Below are 16703 nucleotides of genomic sequence, written 5' to 3' on the forward strand. Positions count from 1 at the left end.
TACATAGTTGGTGCTCAATAAATGTTACCTATTATTATAATGGGGGAGATGAATCTCAAATCATAATTGCTAATGAGATGAATGTGAATAGCAAGAAGTGCAGGGTACACCATCCACCAGAGGTGGCTAGAAATCTGAGTGTCATTCTTTTTCCTTGATTATTCCGTCGAGATGTAACTTACACACAATAAAGTGCTCAGACCCGAAGTGTAGTGGATACTGTCGTGTGCCACCAAGATGCCCCTTCACGACCATTGAACCCATTTCCCCAGCTGCTGGGAGTGTTGCTGCTGAAAACTCTCAGCTGAGTCCTTGCTTGAGCATTGGCTTCAGACAGAGGGAGGCTTCGCCCAAGATTCCACCCTCTTCCGTGGGGCTGCTTGTATTCAGTGACTGACTGATGTGGGGGGAGGGGGAGGGGTGCTGTACAGAGGCCTGATCCCCTGCTTCACTTGGGGACAACTCTGAGGGGCCATCACAGCTCCAGAGCTCCCCGTGGGGTTTGCCGAAGTCTTTATAGTGACTGCATCACAGTCCAGCTTTTCTCTCTGTTCAGTCCCAGTGCCTTCACTTCTTTACAGATGTTGGTCCTGAGAACTACTCCCTAATCGACCTCCTGTACATACATCTCCATCTCAGAATCTGCTTCCCTGGGAAGCTGATCTGAGACACCTAAATGCACGGCTGGATAAAGTTTTTGCGTTTGCGTATGCCCCTGCAACCACCACCCAGATGGAGATAATAGAACATTTCTAGCAGTCCAGCAGGGTCCCTTAAGCCCCCTCCCCATCAATAACCCTGTAAAGGTAACTGGGAGCCCACGTTCTACCCATCAGCAAGATGGACCTTGAATCTATCTGCTTCTTTCCATCTCCACTCCCATCCCCAGCCCAAACCAGCATCACCTCTCCCTGGATGCTGGCAACCGGCTTCTAAAGCCAGTCTCTCCCCCTGCCCTCCTGCCCTGAAACCCATTCCATCAGTTTTTGACCATGTCAAGCTCTTTCCTCTCTCCTGGGTTGTCAGGAGCCAACTCCCTCCAGGTCTACCCTTCTCAAGCTGCTTCTTTTATAGCCCTTATCAAAATTATGCTCTTTTTGAGCCAAAGCCTATCTTTTGGGTTTTTTTTTTTTTTAGATAAAGTGTATCTCTCACGCTAGAATGTAGAACAAAGCTGGATCTACCAGTTCCACACAGCAGCTGTTTCTATCTTGTAAGTTCCTCTTCTTATCTTAGCCCCCAGCCATCCATTGTTTCTGTGCCACGTTAGCTCCTGTTGGCAGAGTTTTACAGTTTATAAAGTGCTTTCACACTCATCACGTGTCCCTCACAATGACCTTGTGAAATAAGTGGTACAGTCAATGTCCCATTCTGTACACAAGGAAGCTGAGGTCAATGAGACTGAGAAACCTGCCCAAGGATCCACTGCTAGGAAGTGGCGGAGCTGAGGTCTGCTAAGTGAGGCGGTATTGTGTAGTAAAGACCATAGTCTCTGGTCAGACATACACGACCTTGAATGTCAGCTCTGCTACTTAATGGCTATGTGATCTTGATCCAGACCCTTAACCTGTCTGAGCTTCTGTTTCAACTACAAAATGGGGGCAATGGTTATCAACCTAAGCTCATTGTGAGGATAAATAGATGCCAAGCGTTGTGTGCTACACCTGACACAACAGAAAATGCTCAAGAAATAGTAGCTTCCAATGTCCCAGAACTCAGATTGGATTGGTTTAGCCCAGCCAATGGATGGATTCTATCTTGGGTCAGGTGATTCATCCCTGGTCCAATCAGCTGTGGCCAGAGGTGAAGTTATTTGCTGTGGACAATATTATTGAAGGGATTGGAGAAGGTTAGTAGGATGATGAAACTGGAGCTCAGGGAGTGTGCCTATGGGTGAGGCCCAGAGAAAGTGAGAGAGAAAGGTGTGCCTTCTAGGTGACGTATGAGAGCCCCAGGAAGTCCCTGCTGAGCTTGTCCCGGTTCCTCTTCCACAGAAGCTGCCCTCTGAACATCAGTCCCTATCCTCCAAGTCTTGGTATTCTCATCTGTAAAAAGGAGGAAGGGGTGTTAATTCTATTCATCCATCTAACTTGTGGGGCAGTGGTGAGGATAAGAATCAAATGACATCATGTCTAGGAAGACTCTTGGTGTAAATGCTATGTAGATGCATAGGATTATTAATTTACAGAGGAAAAGAAACAAAGAATTTTCTTGAGCTGCCGAAGCAGATCTTCGTCAAAGCTCTTGGGGCAGGAAAGACACCCAAGTCACTCTGATTCACTCAGTGAGTGGCTGCTCATTCAATTTAGGTTGATGAAAGGATACAGGGGGAATTTGATAGAAAAAAGGGCAGGTCTAATAGCATCCTGCAGCTTCTCTCCCTGGGGCTGCTTGAGGGTTTTTGATTCCATCTCTTGAGAGGTGTGGCTCCACTATCTATGCAGAGGGCTCTCTCTTTACTAATGTGTGGAATCGGGTGGGGTTCTTGCTTGGGCTGTTCAGTTCTGATTGCATTTCTACTTAGAGGTTCACCCACAGTTAACAGTACCAAGAGCTCTCCGTGCCTGGTCCCAGACCCCAGAACTCAAAATCTGATAGGCTAAGTACAACCATGAATGGATTCTACCTATGGGTCAGCTGATCACTTTGGTCCAATTAGGTTTGGACAGAGAGGTGAAGCTATTGGGTATGAGCATGGCATAGGGCTAGCACTCCAGCATGGGGCTTGATGGGTGAGTGTGGGCATTTTCAAAGAATGAAACATGGCCTGGGGGGTATCCCAAACAATGTGGTCTCCAAAATGGCATTGGACTGAGACTTTCATGAAGATAGTAGTGAAGGATTCAAAGCCATTCATTGGTTCACTCATTTATTCAACAAGAACGTGCCAAGCATTTGTGTCAGGCAGGCACCATTCTAAACCATTTCTTGTCACTATCCTTGTCAAGTCTTATTAGACTAGGGAGATAGATGATCTAACAAAGGGACACCATGAGGGGCCCAAGTGCTTTCACAGAAATCTGACCTGGGGGCGGGGAGAAGGGAGGGGCAGAAGATGACTTGGTCAGCTGTATGGGGCTTATGGCAGTGGTTCTCAAACTTGAGTGTGCATCAGAATTACTTGGAAGGCTTGTTAAGACACACATTACCGAGTCCCACCACTAGACAATCTGACTCAGATAAATCTGGGATAGTTGCTGAGAATTTTCATTTCTAAGAAGTTCCCAGTCCAAAGAGATTTATGCACTCCTATGTTCATTGCAGCATTATTCACAATAGCCAAGATGTGGAGGCAACCCAAGTGCCCGTTGACTGATGAATGGGTAAAGACGATATGGTATATATATCTACAATGGAAGACTACTCAGCCATAAAAAAGACAAAATCGTTCCATTTGCAACAACATGGATGGACCTTGAGGGTATGATGTTAAGCGAAATAAGCCAGAGAAAGACAAATACTGCTTGATTTCACTCACGTGTGGAAGATAACAAATACATGGATAAAGAGAAGAGATTAGTGTTTACCAGAGGGGAAGGGGATTGGGGGGTGGGTGAAAGGGATAAAGGGACATATATATATGGTGATGGACAAAAATCAGACTACTAGGGGTGAGCACGATGAAGTGTATTCAGAAATTGACAAATAATAATGTACATCTGAAATTACACAATGTTATGAGCCATTACGATCTCAAGAAAATTACTTGGAAAAAAAGAAAAAAGTTCCCAGGTCATGCTAATTCTGCTGGTCTAGGATCCATACTTTGAGAATCGATGACCTAGAGATTTGAGTATTGAAAGATGAAAACGTGCAGGGAAAGGATAGTTGACTCAAAGTGATAAAGTTATGACCTGGCCTTCAGTGTGCTGGGATTGCAAGTGCTTGGGCCACATCTAGTGTGTTTTGAGCGAGGTAAGGAGAGATTGAGGAGTAGGCAAGGCCTAAATTGTCAAGGTCCCTGAATGCCAAGCAAAGGAACTCGAACTTTATTCTGTAGGTGATAGGAGCCATTGGAGGATTTTAAGCAGGGGAGGGGTATTTATGTTCAGAAGGAACACAGTGGTTTGGGTAGAAAGAGGTGGGCTGGGGGGACAGGACAGAGAAGTCTACATCGTGAACGGCCAGACCACTGGCACTACTGGAGAATTGTAGTCTTTCCTGATGAGCGTGATGGTGTCACAGTCCTCTATCTGCAGGTCTGAGAGGCTGCGATGATTCCACAGTTTCCGACCCTGGAACCTTAGTATCTGATCCTCCACGCAAGGTCCTCCAGCCTCCTCAATCTTCTCTTTCAAGTCACGGATGGAGTTATCAGGGTCAATGGCATAAGGCTTGGTGTGGCCGCTGGAGTCCTTCACGAACACCTGGATCTCAGGAGGGAAGGTCTCCAGCACCCGGACATTCACTTTAGAGAAGATCCCGTAATCTGCCAGGGTCCGCCGGCTACTGAGCAGTTGCCGATCTCCTCCTGGCTCCTGGAAGGAGAGACGCTGCTGTCCCTGGAGGCGACACCTACTCTTGATCTCCACTTTCATCTTCCAGATGGGGCTGTAGGGGTCCACTGAGAGTGTCCAGGGCTCCCACCCTGTGTGTTTCACTATCACCTGGACGTCCCTTGCTGGCTGGAAGGGAGCAGGGAGCAGATTAAGGTATCTGATGGCATGGCTGTCTGTTGTCTCAAAATCCCCCCTCTTCTGGCTACTGATGATATAATTTGTTGCCTACTGAGGCACATTTAAAAGTAAAAGGAGATGCAGTCAATAATTCTCTCAGCCAACAAGTATGAACCAAGATTGTTCCAGGCAAAGCAGAACATTTGGTCATCCTAGGCTTACAGGACCACTGGGTCATCCTCTGTCCTCTGACTCACCCCAACCAGAGTGACAACTGGCAACTGCTCTCCAAATAACCACTCCGTCTATATGGACCTACTCAGATTCCCCACATGTCACATGGGGATAACATTAGCACCTTCTCCAGAAGTCCGTCATAGATAGGGCTGTTGTAGGCTAAATGATTCAATGTATGTCAGGCACTGAGATGGATGTTCAAGGATATTCACTGTAATAGCCAAAGTCTGAAAGCATCTTAAAAAATCTATCAGTAGGGCACTGATTATATGTTAAGTTACTTTTATTCATTGGATTATGATCTAGCTATTGATCCAGAATGACTTGATGTTCTCGTTAGTCTAGGGCAGTCCTGGTGTACGCCCCTTGTCCTGGCATAATTAACATCACCCCATTGCATGTTCAGAAATATCCTGGTTTGAACTTTGTTATATGGTTATGCCTTTTAGGCCTATATGTGTGGATATGGGATTGTCTTGCAGATAATTTAATTGAGTAACTGAATGACCTAATAATTTAAGAAAATAAAAGTAAAGATGCAAAAAATAGGTTGTACAGACACAGGCATGTGCTTGTGTGGCACATCCATGGAAGGAGATGCAAGAAATTGATAAGTGGACGCCAAGAACGGGGCAGAACTGACAGACTGGGCATTGGGAGGGGAGGGAGACTGATTTTAATTGTGTGCTTTTTTTCAACAGTTTGCTTTTTTGGGCTATGAAAGTGTGTTGCCTTTTCACAAAACATAAAATGATAATAGTAATCACTGGGAGGGGTCCTGGCAAGAGTTGGAAGACTGTTCCATGACTCTTGTCTCCCAGGAATCCCAGTCTTCTGGATATTCCAGCCAATGGGATGTGGCTAAGTGGTGGGTCCCGCTGATAGGTTGGTTCTGTCCCTTATTTGCTTCAGGGTTGCCTTGGGTGCCAGACTGAGAATTTGTGTGCAGGAAATGAAAAGTGGGACTGTGACAAGATTTCTCCAGGAGTAGCGGGCTGGGGAAATCAGATCTCTCAGTGAGCTCATAGCAGAGTCCTGGTCTCTGAACCCTGGATTCCTATTTAGTGTTGTGATCTGTGCGGGAAACACCATGTGCAGGGGGCTGTGCCCCTGGGCTTGCTCATTGCAGTGGAATCCTATGCTCCTCACTGATTGTTTTTAGACACGTGCTAAATCTCTTGTTTTCATAGCAAGAAGTTGAGATTTCGACAACCCGCAATAGAGGAAACGTTACCCCACAGGATGTATGCATATGAATATATCCTTTGACTGTATCCCTCAAACGGCTACAGAGCAGGGCAGAAATTGCTTGCTCATCATACAGATGAAAGAACTGAGGTGCAGACGCAGCAGAGGGGGAAGAAATGCACACCTGGTTGGCTGGGATGTCTCCATGGGAGGTGCTGCCTGTCCTGGGGACTTACAGGTGCGGTGGCAGGAGTGGGGAAGATTTATGGGGGGTTGAAGTGAGGTCATCACTGAGTCATGACTGTGAGGTGAGGAGGGGTTGTACCTGTACGTGCCAGGCTTGGCTGGAGTCTTCCGTCCTGCAGCAATCCTGCTTCAGGCAGTAAACGGCCTCTTTGGCCACCAGGTCCCATCTCTTTTCCCTTCCCAGGTTGTTGGTGGGATCAGCTGGGTCCAGGATAATGGGCCTGGGAGAGAGGAGTGGGGAGGATCTCCATCACACTCAGAACTCTGTCACTCACGTCTATGAGATTGTGCATACCTCTGTGTGGGGAGGCCTCCCTGCAAGCTGAAGCTGTTGGCTCGGGATTGGAGGTGTAACCTAAGCTGGCCCAATCAGAATGAATCTCAGGGATTCTGCTTGGAATGCTAGGGCAAAGGGGCTCTCTCTCTTGTACTGGAAGGTATGAGTCCAGATGAGAAACCCGGAACTGATGCAGCCATGAGGAAGTTAGCCTGAATTCAAAGGTAAAATCTGGGAGAGGCAGAGCTGAGCAATTCATGGATGGGACCCTGATGACATAGTGAACATCTAGATCACACCATACCTGAAGCTTCATTTATCTTTGGATTTCTCAGCTACAAAAGCCAATAAACTCCCTTTATTTTAAAGACTGTATGAGTTGGGTTTTCTATTAGCTTGCAGCTGAAGGTAATGCAACCAACACACCTGCATTCCTTCAACTGTTTTTTGATAAAGATTCTGACAACTTCATTTTCAAAATCATAGTACTTGGTCCAATATATGCAGATGTCTTCATAATCTCTGAGGAGTTTCATCACAGCTATAAATCCTTCATCCAGGTTGAAGCTCTCATTTTTGTTTGTACCCATTTCCCAGGCATAGATAGTCAGAAGCTCCAGTGCATATTTTGGGGGCACTGCTGCTTTTCGATATTTACGTTTCACGTACTGGAGAGGAAGAAGAGAGAGAGAGAGAGGGAGGGAGGGAGGGAGGGAGAATATGAGATTGTTAGTCTGGAAACTGGGAATTTCCAGGTCTCTGTGTTTCCAGAGCCCAGGAATACTTCATTTCACATGTGGGTTATGCAGCTCATCTGTGAAATCTGACGTGGGCCTAGCAGCTTGGGATCTAGATGAGCTATGTCCTGGGGCCATCAAAATTTCAATAAAAGAGGAAGTTGGGGCCTCTTGTGGACCTTCTGGTCCTCAACAATTGTGTTATTCAGTTGGAATGGGGGAGGCAATATAATATAGTGAATACAAGATACAATCAAAGAAAACGGAACACACAAGCACACTGAAAACATAAACCAAAACCAGAACAAACTTCATCAGAAAGATGAAGAAGAGAGAGTAATCATGTGAAATTTTCAGCTCTTCAAAAATTAACTTAGAAACTTATGGCAATTTCAATTAGAATCCCAGTGGTGTTTTTAAAGGGATAAAATGATCTTAAGATTCATATAGAGGAATAATTGCCTAGGAAATCCAAGAAAATTATGAAAAAGAAAAATAGAGAGATTGGTATTTGTCTTCTCAGATGCGTCATGTAAAGGACTTGTAACAGAAACAGTGTGCTTTTGGCGTCAGAATAAACAATAGCCAAGTGTAACAGAACAGATAGCCCAGAGTTGGTTCCCAGTAGATACAAGAATTTAAGAATTGACAAGCGTGGTATTTCAGTTCAGTGGGAAAAAGATGCATAATCCATTAAATGATGCTGGCACAACTTAGCCATCTAGAAGAAATTAAAGATGATCCCACTGTCACACCAAATACCAAAATAAATTATAAATGGAGTTAAAGTATATATTAAATATATTAGAAAAAAAATTAAGAGACTACATATCTATGTGGGTAAGATAGGAAACCTAGAATCTATAAAAGAAACGTCAGATATGTTTATTTTAAAATTTGAATTAATTATGTTGTCAAAGACACTATAATTAAGGTCAACAGATGAGTGATATATTGGCAAAAATATTTGCAACACATGAGAGATCATGGTAAGTATCTACAATTTGCAAAGAGGTTTTACAACTGATAAGAAAAAGATTTTAAAACCCAATGGAGGGCCGGCCCCGTGGCTGAGTGGTTAAGTTCGTGGGCTCCGCTTCAGAGGCCCCAGGTTTTGCCAGTTCAGATCCAAGGTGCAGACGTGGCACCACTCATCAAGCCATGCTGAGGTGATGTCCCATATAGTAGAAATAGAAGGACCTACAACTAGAATATACAACTATGTACTCGGGGGGTTTGGGGAGGAGAAGAAGGAAAAAAAATAAGAAGATTGGCAACAGATGTTAGCTCAGGGCCAATCTTTAAAAAAAACCCAATGGAAAAATATGCAAAATACATTAATAAGAAACTCCCACAAGTTTAAGTCCAAAGGTCAATGTGCAAATGTATTTTTTTAAAGGGTAGACTACAAAAAGAGTATGCACGATATGATTCCACTGATGTAACCTCTGCATGAGCCGTGTTATAAAATATAAAGACACAAAGAAAAGCGTGAAGGAATAGTCACCAAAAATGTTATTGGTATTATCTCAGAGATTTCGTGTGTATTTTACCTTCTTGAGTTTTTTTTTGCATTGTTTGAATTTTTGTTAATGAGCTCAATGTAATATTCAAATAATCAGCAAAAATAACTATGATCATGAAATTAAGGTTGTTGACTAAGGGCACATATTCAAGAGTCAGACACTTTCGTACTCAAATCTTAGCCACACTTTCGCTTTTGAGCCTTGTTTTTCCATCTTCAAAATGGGGCTAATGAATATCACATACATGACAGAGCGATTGGAAAGATTAAATGAGAAAAAATATGCGGAGCGTTTAGCCTAGATCAGGGAGCATAATTAACTCAGAGTAAATAGTAGCTTTATGACTATTGTTGCTGTTATTATTATGTGAAATGCCTGAGGTCTGAAGCCTATGGAAAATCACGTTTATGTACATCAAGAACCATTGAATTGCCCTTGAGGAACATGTCATTGGAACCAGGAGGCTATGACCGGGATGCGACACTTCAGAAGTGAAGAGAATATAGCAAGAACAGACAACAGCCACAACAATAATGCAAAACACTGTCCAGTGCTCTCTCGTTTACAAATAATTTCCAATTATACTATTCCACCTACATTATTGAACCTGTTCCCTCTTCTGAGATAGTTAGGTTGTTTCCATTTCTTTCTCTTAAAAAAAAAATGCTAGGAGGCGCTTGCCCTCCCTCCAGTCACTACGTCTCCCAGCCCCGCACCTGCAGGTACCAGTGTTTCACCAGCCGCAGGAGGCTCTTTAGCTTAGTAGGACGACTTTTCACGAAGTGCCTCTGCAACTCTGTGAAGCTTGGCGAGAACTCCCCAGGGGGGCCATGGGTGGTGATCAAGTTTTCATAGATTTCCGGTGGTGGTTTAGAGTCCGGGCAAAAATTTCCTGGGAGAAAAAAGCACCTGGTCAGGAAAATCCTCCCTTTGAGGTGAGGAAGATGGGAAAAGGACTACTGTGTGTAGAGTGGGCATAAATTATCTCACGCAATCCTCACTATAGCATTATTTTTCCCATTTTACAACTAAGGAAGTGGAGGCCTCAAGGGTTTGGCAGCCCTCCCCAAAATCATGTAGATTTTAAATAAGTCGCATTGACCAAAGACTTACCATGTGTCAGCACTGGGCTAAGCTCATGGAATCCTTAGAACAGCTCCATGAAGAAGGCAAAATTAAGTGGAACCATAGGAAATTGCCATTTTTTGTGGGTCAAACAGGGTCAAATACTGTCAGTTTCCTATGATTCAACCTGATATTATTATCCCCATTAACAGGTTGGAACATTGAGTCTTGGAGGTGTTAGGTAGCTTGCCCAAGGTCACACAATTAGTAAGTCTTGGAGCCAAAATTTGAAGACATTAGGAGCCCTGCTTTTAAAATGATTTCAGTCCAGTTCTAACTCCAAAGACCTTGAAGGGCTTGCTTGCCCTGGTGCTTCACAGAGGGTCAGAGAAGAATCTTCTCCTTGGGTTAGGTGGGAATCCATTACCTGAGATTCCTCTCAGCAGTGGGACATGGCAACACAAGCATTTATGGAAGGACTTAATCTTCAAGGTATAGTTCCAGTCCCATCCCCCCCGAAAAAAGAGGCAATACCATTCTCCCCCATTGTTTTCCACTTTCCCAAACCTCCCCCAAGGCCAGGTTGGTGAAAGGCTCCTGAGTCGCTTCCCTTCCCTCCACCTGACCCATCACTGTCTTTACTTAGAGCATTGAAAGCCGGGAGCACATCCACTCTGATGATTTCACTGCTCCTCCTGGCCTGGACCTGGAAGGACAGGGAGCGGGGGACACTGATCGTCTCTCTGCGCGGGGCCAGAGTGATGTTGTAGGCCAGGCTCCTGCTACAGTGAGTCAATTTCTCCTCGATGCGGCTGATGATGAATCCCCGGAGCATTGCCTGGTCTTGGAAGCTGGAGAAGCAGCTCAGGAAGAGGACCATGTCCACGTCGGAGCTGTGGTTCAGCGTCGTCCCCTTCCCAGAGGAGCCACCCTGGGGAGGACATCGATGTTGAGCTTCACTTCCCCTGAGGCATGATGCTTTAAAGTGAGGAGTGAAGTCAGAGGCACCCACGTTAGGCTGTTCACACAGATCCCAAAAGGAGTTCTTGGTCTCCATCACACATGGTGCCGTCTGCTGTGGCTGTTACCACATCTTTTCATTCATTAGAAAAATTAAGTACAGGATAAATAATTCAAAGAATATAAATAAAATGTAAAACTCCATTGCACCCCAGGCCTTAAGCCCTTTCTCCAGAGGCAACCACAGATACCAGCTTCTTATATATTATTCCGTAAATGTTCAATGCCTAGACCTAGGCTATCCAACGTGGTGGCCACATGTGGCTATTTAAATTTAAATTAATTAAAATAAAATGAAATAAAAAGTTCAGCTCTTCAGTCGCACTAGCCTAATTTCAAATGCTCAACAGCTACTCACGGATAGCGATGAGACATTGGACAGCACATATATAGAACATTTCCACCACTGTAGAAAGTTCTATTGGAAAGTTCTGGCCTAGACAAACATACTTTTGTGTATATATTTTGTACACACATTTTGTGTGTGTGTGTAGGCATGTGTGTGTGTATGCACAAATATATTTTTTAGACTTGTGTGTGTGTGCAGGGATGCTGGAAATTCTAGTTTATAGGTAGCATAAATGTTCATGGAAGGAGGCCCAGCTGCAGCCTTGAGATGTGAATCACAAATCTTGCCCCTGGATAGGAAACAAGCAGGAAAGGGAATTCGGACGTCGTGGATAAAGATCCCAGGAGGATTAAAATCTAGGTAGCGTGATCATGGAGTGCCTAGAGGGGGCCTGAGAATGGAAAGTCCTGCCTGCCCTTAGTCCATTTGCAAATGGTCTTCCTCTGGCCTTGTCCTCTCCACCTGTACATTTTGATCTTTTTACATTTTTTCCCCCACTTAGTGTTGATGTAATTCCAGAAATTGAACTAGAAAACTACAAGTTACAATATTTGGCCAAAAGAATGCTCAATAAGAGAAGCTTGCTTCAAAGCATGGTTTTCTTCCTCCAAAGCGTAGAGAGGCAGCCACTTTCCTGGGACAGGAAACGGTCCTGGCAAGTGTCATTTTTAAAGACAACCACATTTCAGTGGTTGTTGCTGTACCTGTGAAAGTACCTTCAACCTCTAAAACCCAGGAGTTCTGAGGGGCTGTCTCCACTCCTGGCCCTGGTGAACGACACTAAAGGGAACATGTCCTCTGACGGAGGGGAACTTGGGGCGGGGGGTCTCCTTCAGTAGCCAGGGAGGGGGGCTGGCCCTTCTCCTTTTCCCCACATACAATAAGCTAATTTTTATTTTGAAGTAATTATAGATTCATAGGTAGTTGTAACGATAGTTCAGAGAAGACTGCTGTGCCCTTTACCCAGTTACCTCCTCACGGTCACTTCTTACATAAATCGAGTAGAACACCAAAATCAGGAAATTGATATTGATACAACGTGTGTGTTTACTTCTAGGACATTCTAGCACATGTGTGGATTCCCGTAACCACCACTGAAATCAAGATACAGAATTATTCCATTCTGCTTCCTCATTCAGCTCCTTTATAGTCATACCCACCTCTCTCCCTTCTGCCATCCCTAAACCCTGGAAAAAACACTAATCTGCTTTCTATCGAGATAATCTTGTCATTTCGAGAATTATGTTAATGGAATCATACAGTATGTGACCTTTTGAAATTGGGGTTTTTTTCCACTCAGCACCATGCTTTTGATATCCACCCATGTTGTCGTGTGTGTTAATAGTTTGCTCCGCCATAATCACTCTTGTGATAGGTTGTCACTAAGGGTTGACTTCAGTCCCCAATCTGCCTGCTATTGTTAACTTTTCAGAGTGCTCAAGCACTGGCTTTTTGATGTCTGTCCAGAGTCTTAGTTGTAATTTGTGATAGACAGATTTATAAGAGCCTTACTCCATCTTGGCCAGTACCAGAAATTTACAATCTCTTTACAAATAAATGTATTTATAAGTACGTACGAAAGAAAACGTTTTCTAGTTATTTATAAACATGTAAAATGTAATCATAGTATACTAAAATGTTAGTAGTGCTTATCTATGCCTAGTAAGGTCATTCATTTTGTAATTTTTTTGTATTTTCCTATATTTTTGTGATTAAATGTATTACTCATGTAATTTAAAAAATCGTGAAGCAATTTTGACCTCAGATTCCTATGTAACCTTAACGTTGGCATTGGTTTGGCACTAGCATTTCTTGACTCGAGGAAACAGAATAGAAGAAAAAGGAAGAATATGGGTGTCAGAGGGTGGCCGCGATTAGGCACAGCAAGGGATGTCTTTGCAAAAGTTACTACTGGTCTCAGAAGGCGCTCTAGGCCACTCGTGGTAGGAAATCAGTACATTTAATTCTAGAAAAATACAGCACTCTCACCACGATATAGATGGATGAAACCAGGAAAACTACATTCAACTCAGAAAATCTAGTGCTTAGATCAAGAAAGGCAGTTGAATTATGTGCCATGTGCAATGTACCCTCTTCCTTCCTCCTAATATAGAAACGGAAATGTAATGAACATGTGTCCTTTTGGCTATTATTTGTTTACCAATGTTTATCCAAATAGGGTGTTTAACTCCAGAAATCCTTTGTTCTAGGCTGCTCACAATAGTTGGAGATGGTTAGTGTAGGGGTGTTTAAACTTCTAGATAAAGAGATCACTGAGAGAACAAGAAGAAAGGGAAAATAACTTCTTCCGCAGGCAAATAGTCTCCACTTGTAAAGGTGGGAATGGGAACTTCAGGATATGGGTATTGGAGTAGTGTTTCCAGTGGAAACACAGCACATTCAAATCCAGAGAAGATCTTTATGTAGAACTTATACTAAAATACTTGAGCGCTTTTAGACCCATCCTTCAGAGAATATGCACCCCTTTTCTGGTTCTTACGGAGATTTCCTTTTTTTAGTTTCAGGTCCTGAAAGCAAAAATGCTGATGGAACTCTAGAGCAGAAAGCAGAGGTTGCAATTCCTCCAGGAAATTCAGATACGCAGAAGAGTCAGAGCCCAGAAGTGCAAAGTGGGATCTTTTGAAGCAACTACAGGAGCTTAAGTTTCCTGAATTTCTGTTTGGAAGCTCATGGTTTGCTGATAACACCCCTGAATCTTTGGTTTTGAGTCTTTATTTAAAGATTCTTTAAAGTTGCATGTCCTTTCAGCCTTACCTTCTGCACCACTACCCCCCGCCCCCAGGCAAACAGCCTGATTTACTTAAGTTAATGCTAGATGTCTTTCCTCCTAGCAAAAGCTAGACTTATGGTCAAGATACTTTCGGTTTAGGGTGATGTGTTAAAAGTTGAATTACAATTCAGTACTTTCCCAGGAGAAATCATGCTATAAATGGGTGTTGAATTATATGGTCAGCCCCTAAAAATCCATTTAACCCACGAAGCCCTCTCTGGTATTGCATAACGGCTAGACAGTTTCTAATCTAACTATATAATATAATACAGTGCCATTTTAGAAGAAAAATATAGGAGATTATCTTTGTGACTTTGGGCATAAAGTAGGCTTTGTGAAAATTAATAAAGGGGAATCTCATTTAAAATGGAGTCTGGAGGCCAGAAGGGGAAGCCCTCAGATACAATGACTCTGTGTGTCAATTACAGGGAGGACTGTCAATTACAGACCGAAAGAGGAAGAAATGTTCAATTACAGACCCCAACAGGAAGAGATGTACATTGCATCCCGAACTAGAAATGGATTGCCCCGCCCCCTCCCAACTCTCCATTTCCACCAATGGACTTTTGTTCAAAATAACAGCCACTTCCACCTCCCTCTTTTTTCTCCTTTGCTTACTGGATCTGCCTGTGGCTTTTGTTGTAAGTGGTTTGCCCAGAATTGCAATTCCTTTGCTATTCCCAAGAAGCTCACGTTGCTGGTACAATAACTGGCTGTTTTATTTTCAAGTCAACAGTTTTTTCAAACAAGAAACAAAAGCATGCATTTTATAGAGAGCTCTTATCTACATTCCACCTGCCTCCTTAGCACTCAGACAGCTGAATCTCAAATAATAACAACAATAATAAAACATGATGAGGATAATCATAATCATCCTTAAGATTTGTAGGATAATATACTGTTTAAAAGCGTTTTCCACACTTTATCTCATGTATTCCTTATAACAAATTTGGGTTAAAGAGGAGATTGAAACTTAGATGAAATGACCCCTCCCCCAAGCTCACACAGTCCCAAAGCATTAGAGCTGGGATCGGAAACCCCAGGGTCCCCATGTGCCCACCTTCACCACCTTCAGCACCCTGACTTCTTGGTCTCCAAGCAGCTCATCCCGGAAGCAATGATTCCTCAAGAACTTCTCGCTTCTCTGCCAGGCGTCCTGAACTTCTTCCTTCCACTCTCCGTGGGGCTGAAGGCAGTGCTCCACAAAGGCATCCAGCCTGTCTGCAGGGGTCTCATACAGGTCCTGGGAGGGCTCCATCTCTGCCAGACCAGGCTGCCCGTTGGAATAAATCCTCTCTGCTTCTGCCACCCCTGTTTCTCCAGCAGGCTAAAGGACCGGATAGTACATCTTATCTCTCCCCGGGCTGCTCTAAGCTCAGAAGCCAGCTCTGCTGCCACATCCTCCCCCCTCTCTTGCTGTTGGGAAACCGAAACTGAGTTCGCTGAGCTCTAATTTTGTGTTTCTGTTTCAGGCTGCCAGCTAAAATGGTGGGGAAATGGAGCCAAGCGCCCCCTTGAGGTTGCTCAGTCTTTCACGCTAGGCATTTCCCAGAATGTCCTGGACCTGGCCTCCCCCGACGCCCCATTTCCTGCGTCGTGGAGAGGAGACCTCAACCCTCTACTGAAACAGGACCATGTCTGCTCCTGGGATCAGGAGGTACTGGTGCCTGGGTGAGGGGGTTCAATGAGAAAAATAACTATTTTGAGTTGCTGCCAAGGCATTTTACAGTATGACAACCCTGCTCACACCCAGAGTCTGGACATTTAGATAATGAGTTTAGGATTCCTAATGTAATTTCCCTCTTTGCTTTTCCCAGGGCACTTTTTTTTTTTTTTTTTTTTTGGTGAGGAAGATTCGCCCTGAGCTAACACCTGTTGCCAATCTTCCTCTTCTTGCTTGAGGAAGATTAGCCCTGAGCTAGCATCTGTGCCCATCTTCCTCTATTTTGTATGTGAGTTGCCACGACAGCATGGCTGATGAATGGTATACGTTGGTGCCTGGGATCCGAACCCACGAACCTGGGGCAGTGAAGTGGAGCATGCCGGACTTAACTACTATGCTCCAGGCTGGCCCAGGGCACCTTTTAAAATAACCACTTGGAGTTGAGACCACGAAAAGTTAGTGACCTTTGCCCCAACCACCTTCTATGTAGTAGGTGCTTGCTACCCTGCTTTCTATCTCCTACTCTCTGGGACTGCGTTTTCCCCAGCTCTTTGCACGGCCCACCACCTTCCACCTTCTGGGATCTGTAAGTCACGAATCTTGAGACTTTATTTCCTGTGCGTGGGTGTACTGAAACTGCACCTTCGATCAGAATGACGCTGGGGTTTTCACTTCCCTAAAGTGGGAGCTTGGATGCTGAGGGAGCTACCTGCTCACCCAGTGTGGGTGGCTTGTGCCTCCTCATTCAGCAGATCATAGTCTGCATATTCTTAATAGACCGGCTTCTCAACACAGCGGGTAGGGGGCTTGGGCTGAGCCTGAGGGTTGCTGGGGCCTGGGATTGACCGAGCTCTTTCTTTTTTAAGAGCAAAGGCAAGCACACCCTTTATTTGTTGTTTTGTTCCTCCTGTTTAGGTGAGTTGCTTCGTCATCCTCAAGAACCCATACGAAAGAGGAAGTTGTAAAAAGTTTTCTTTGGTGGGGGTTG

General features: G+C 44.2%; 1 protein-coding gene across 1 annotated transcript; it reads right to left on the reverse strand.

Moving 5' to 3' along the window:
- Positions 1–3612: 3612 nt before the first annotated feature.
- Positions 3613–15556, reverse strand: LOC106844806 (2'-5'-oligoadenylate synthase-like protein 2). The gene is made up of 6 exons (XM_014862480.3): positions 15113–15556; positions 10535–10823; positions 9544–9719; positions 6991–7232; positions 6367–6508; positions 3613–4625 (listed from the first exon to the last, which is right to left on the reverse strand). Exons 1-6 carry the CDS (start codon positions 15308–15310, stop codon positions 4110–4112), a joined length of 1563 nt encoding a protein of 520 aa, XP_014717966.3. The 5' UTR covers positions 15311–15556; the 3' UTR covers positions 3613–4109.
- Positions 15557–16703: the final 1147 nt, after the last annotated feature.

Source organism: Equus asinus, chromosome 8 (genome assembly GCF_041296235.1).
Source record: "Equus asinus isolate D_3611 breed Donkey chromosome 8, EquAss-T2T_v2, whole genome shotgun sequence".
NCBI classification, from domain to species: domain Eukaryota; kingdom Metazoa; phylum Chordata; class Mammalia; order Perissodactyla; family Equidae; genus Equus; species Equus asinus.

Coding starts and splice junctions, on each gene's coding strand:
- LOC106844806 (XM_014862480.3), bottom strand. CDS start 15,310: ATGGAGCCCTCCCAGGACCTGTATGAGACCCCTGCAGACAGGCTGGAT. Junction 6,509..6,990: donor AAACAGTTGAAGGAATGCAG/GTGTGTTGGTTG, acceptor CCTCTCTCCCAG/GCCCATTATCCTGGACCCAG. Junction 4,626..6,366: donor GCCAAGCCTGGCACGTACAG/GTACAACCCCTC, acceptor GCTCCCTTCCAG/CCAGCAAGGGACGTCCAGGT.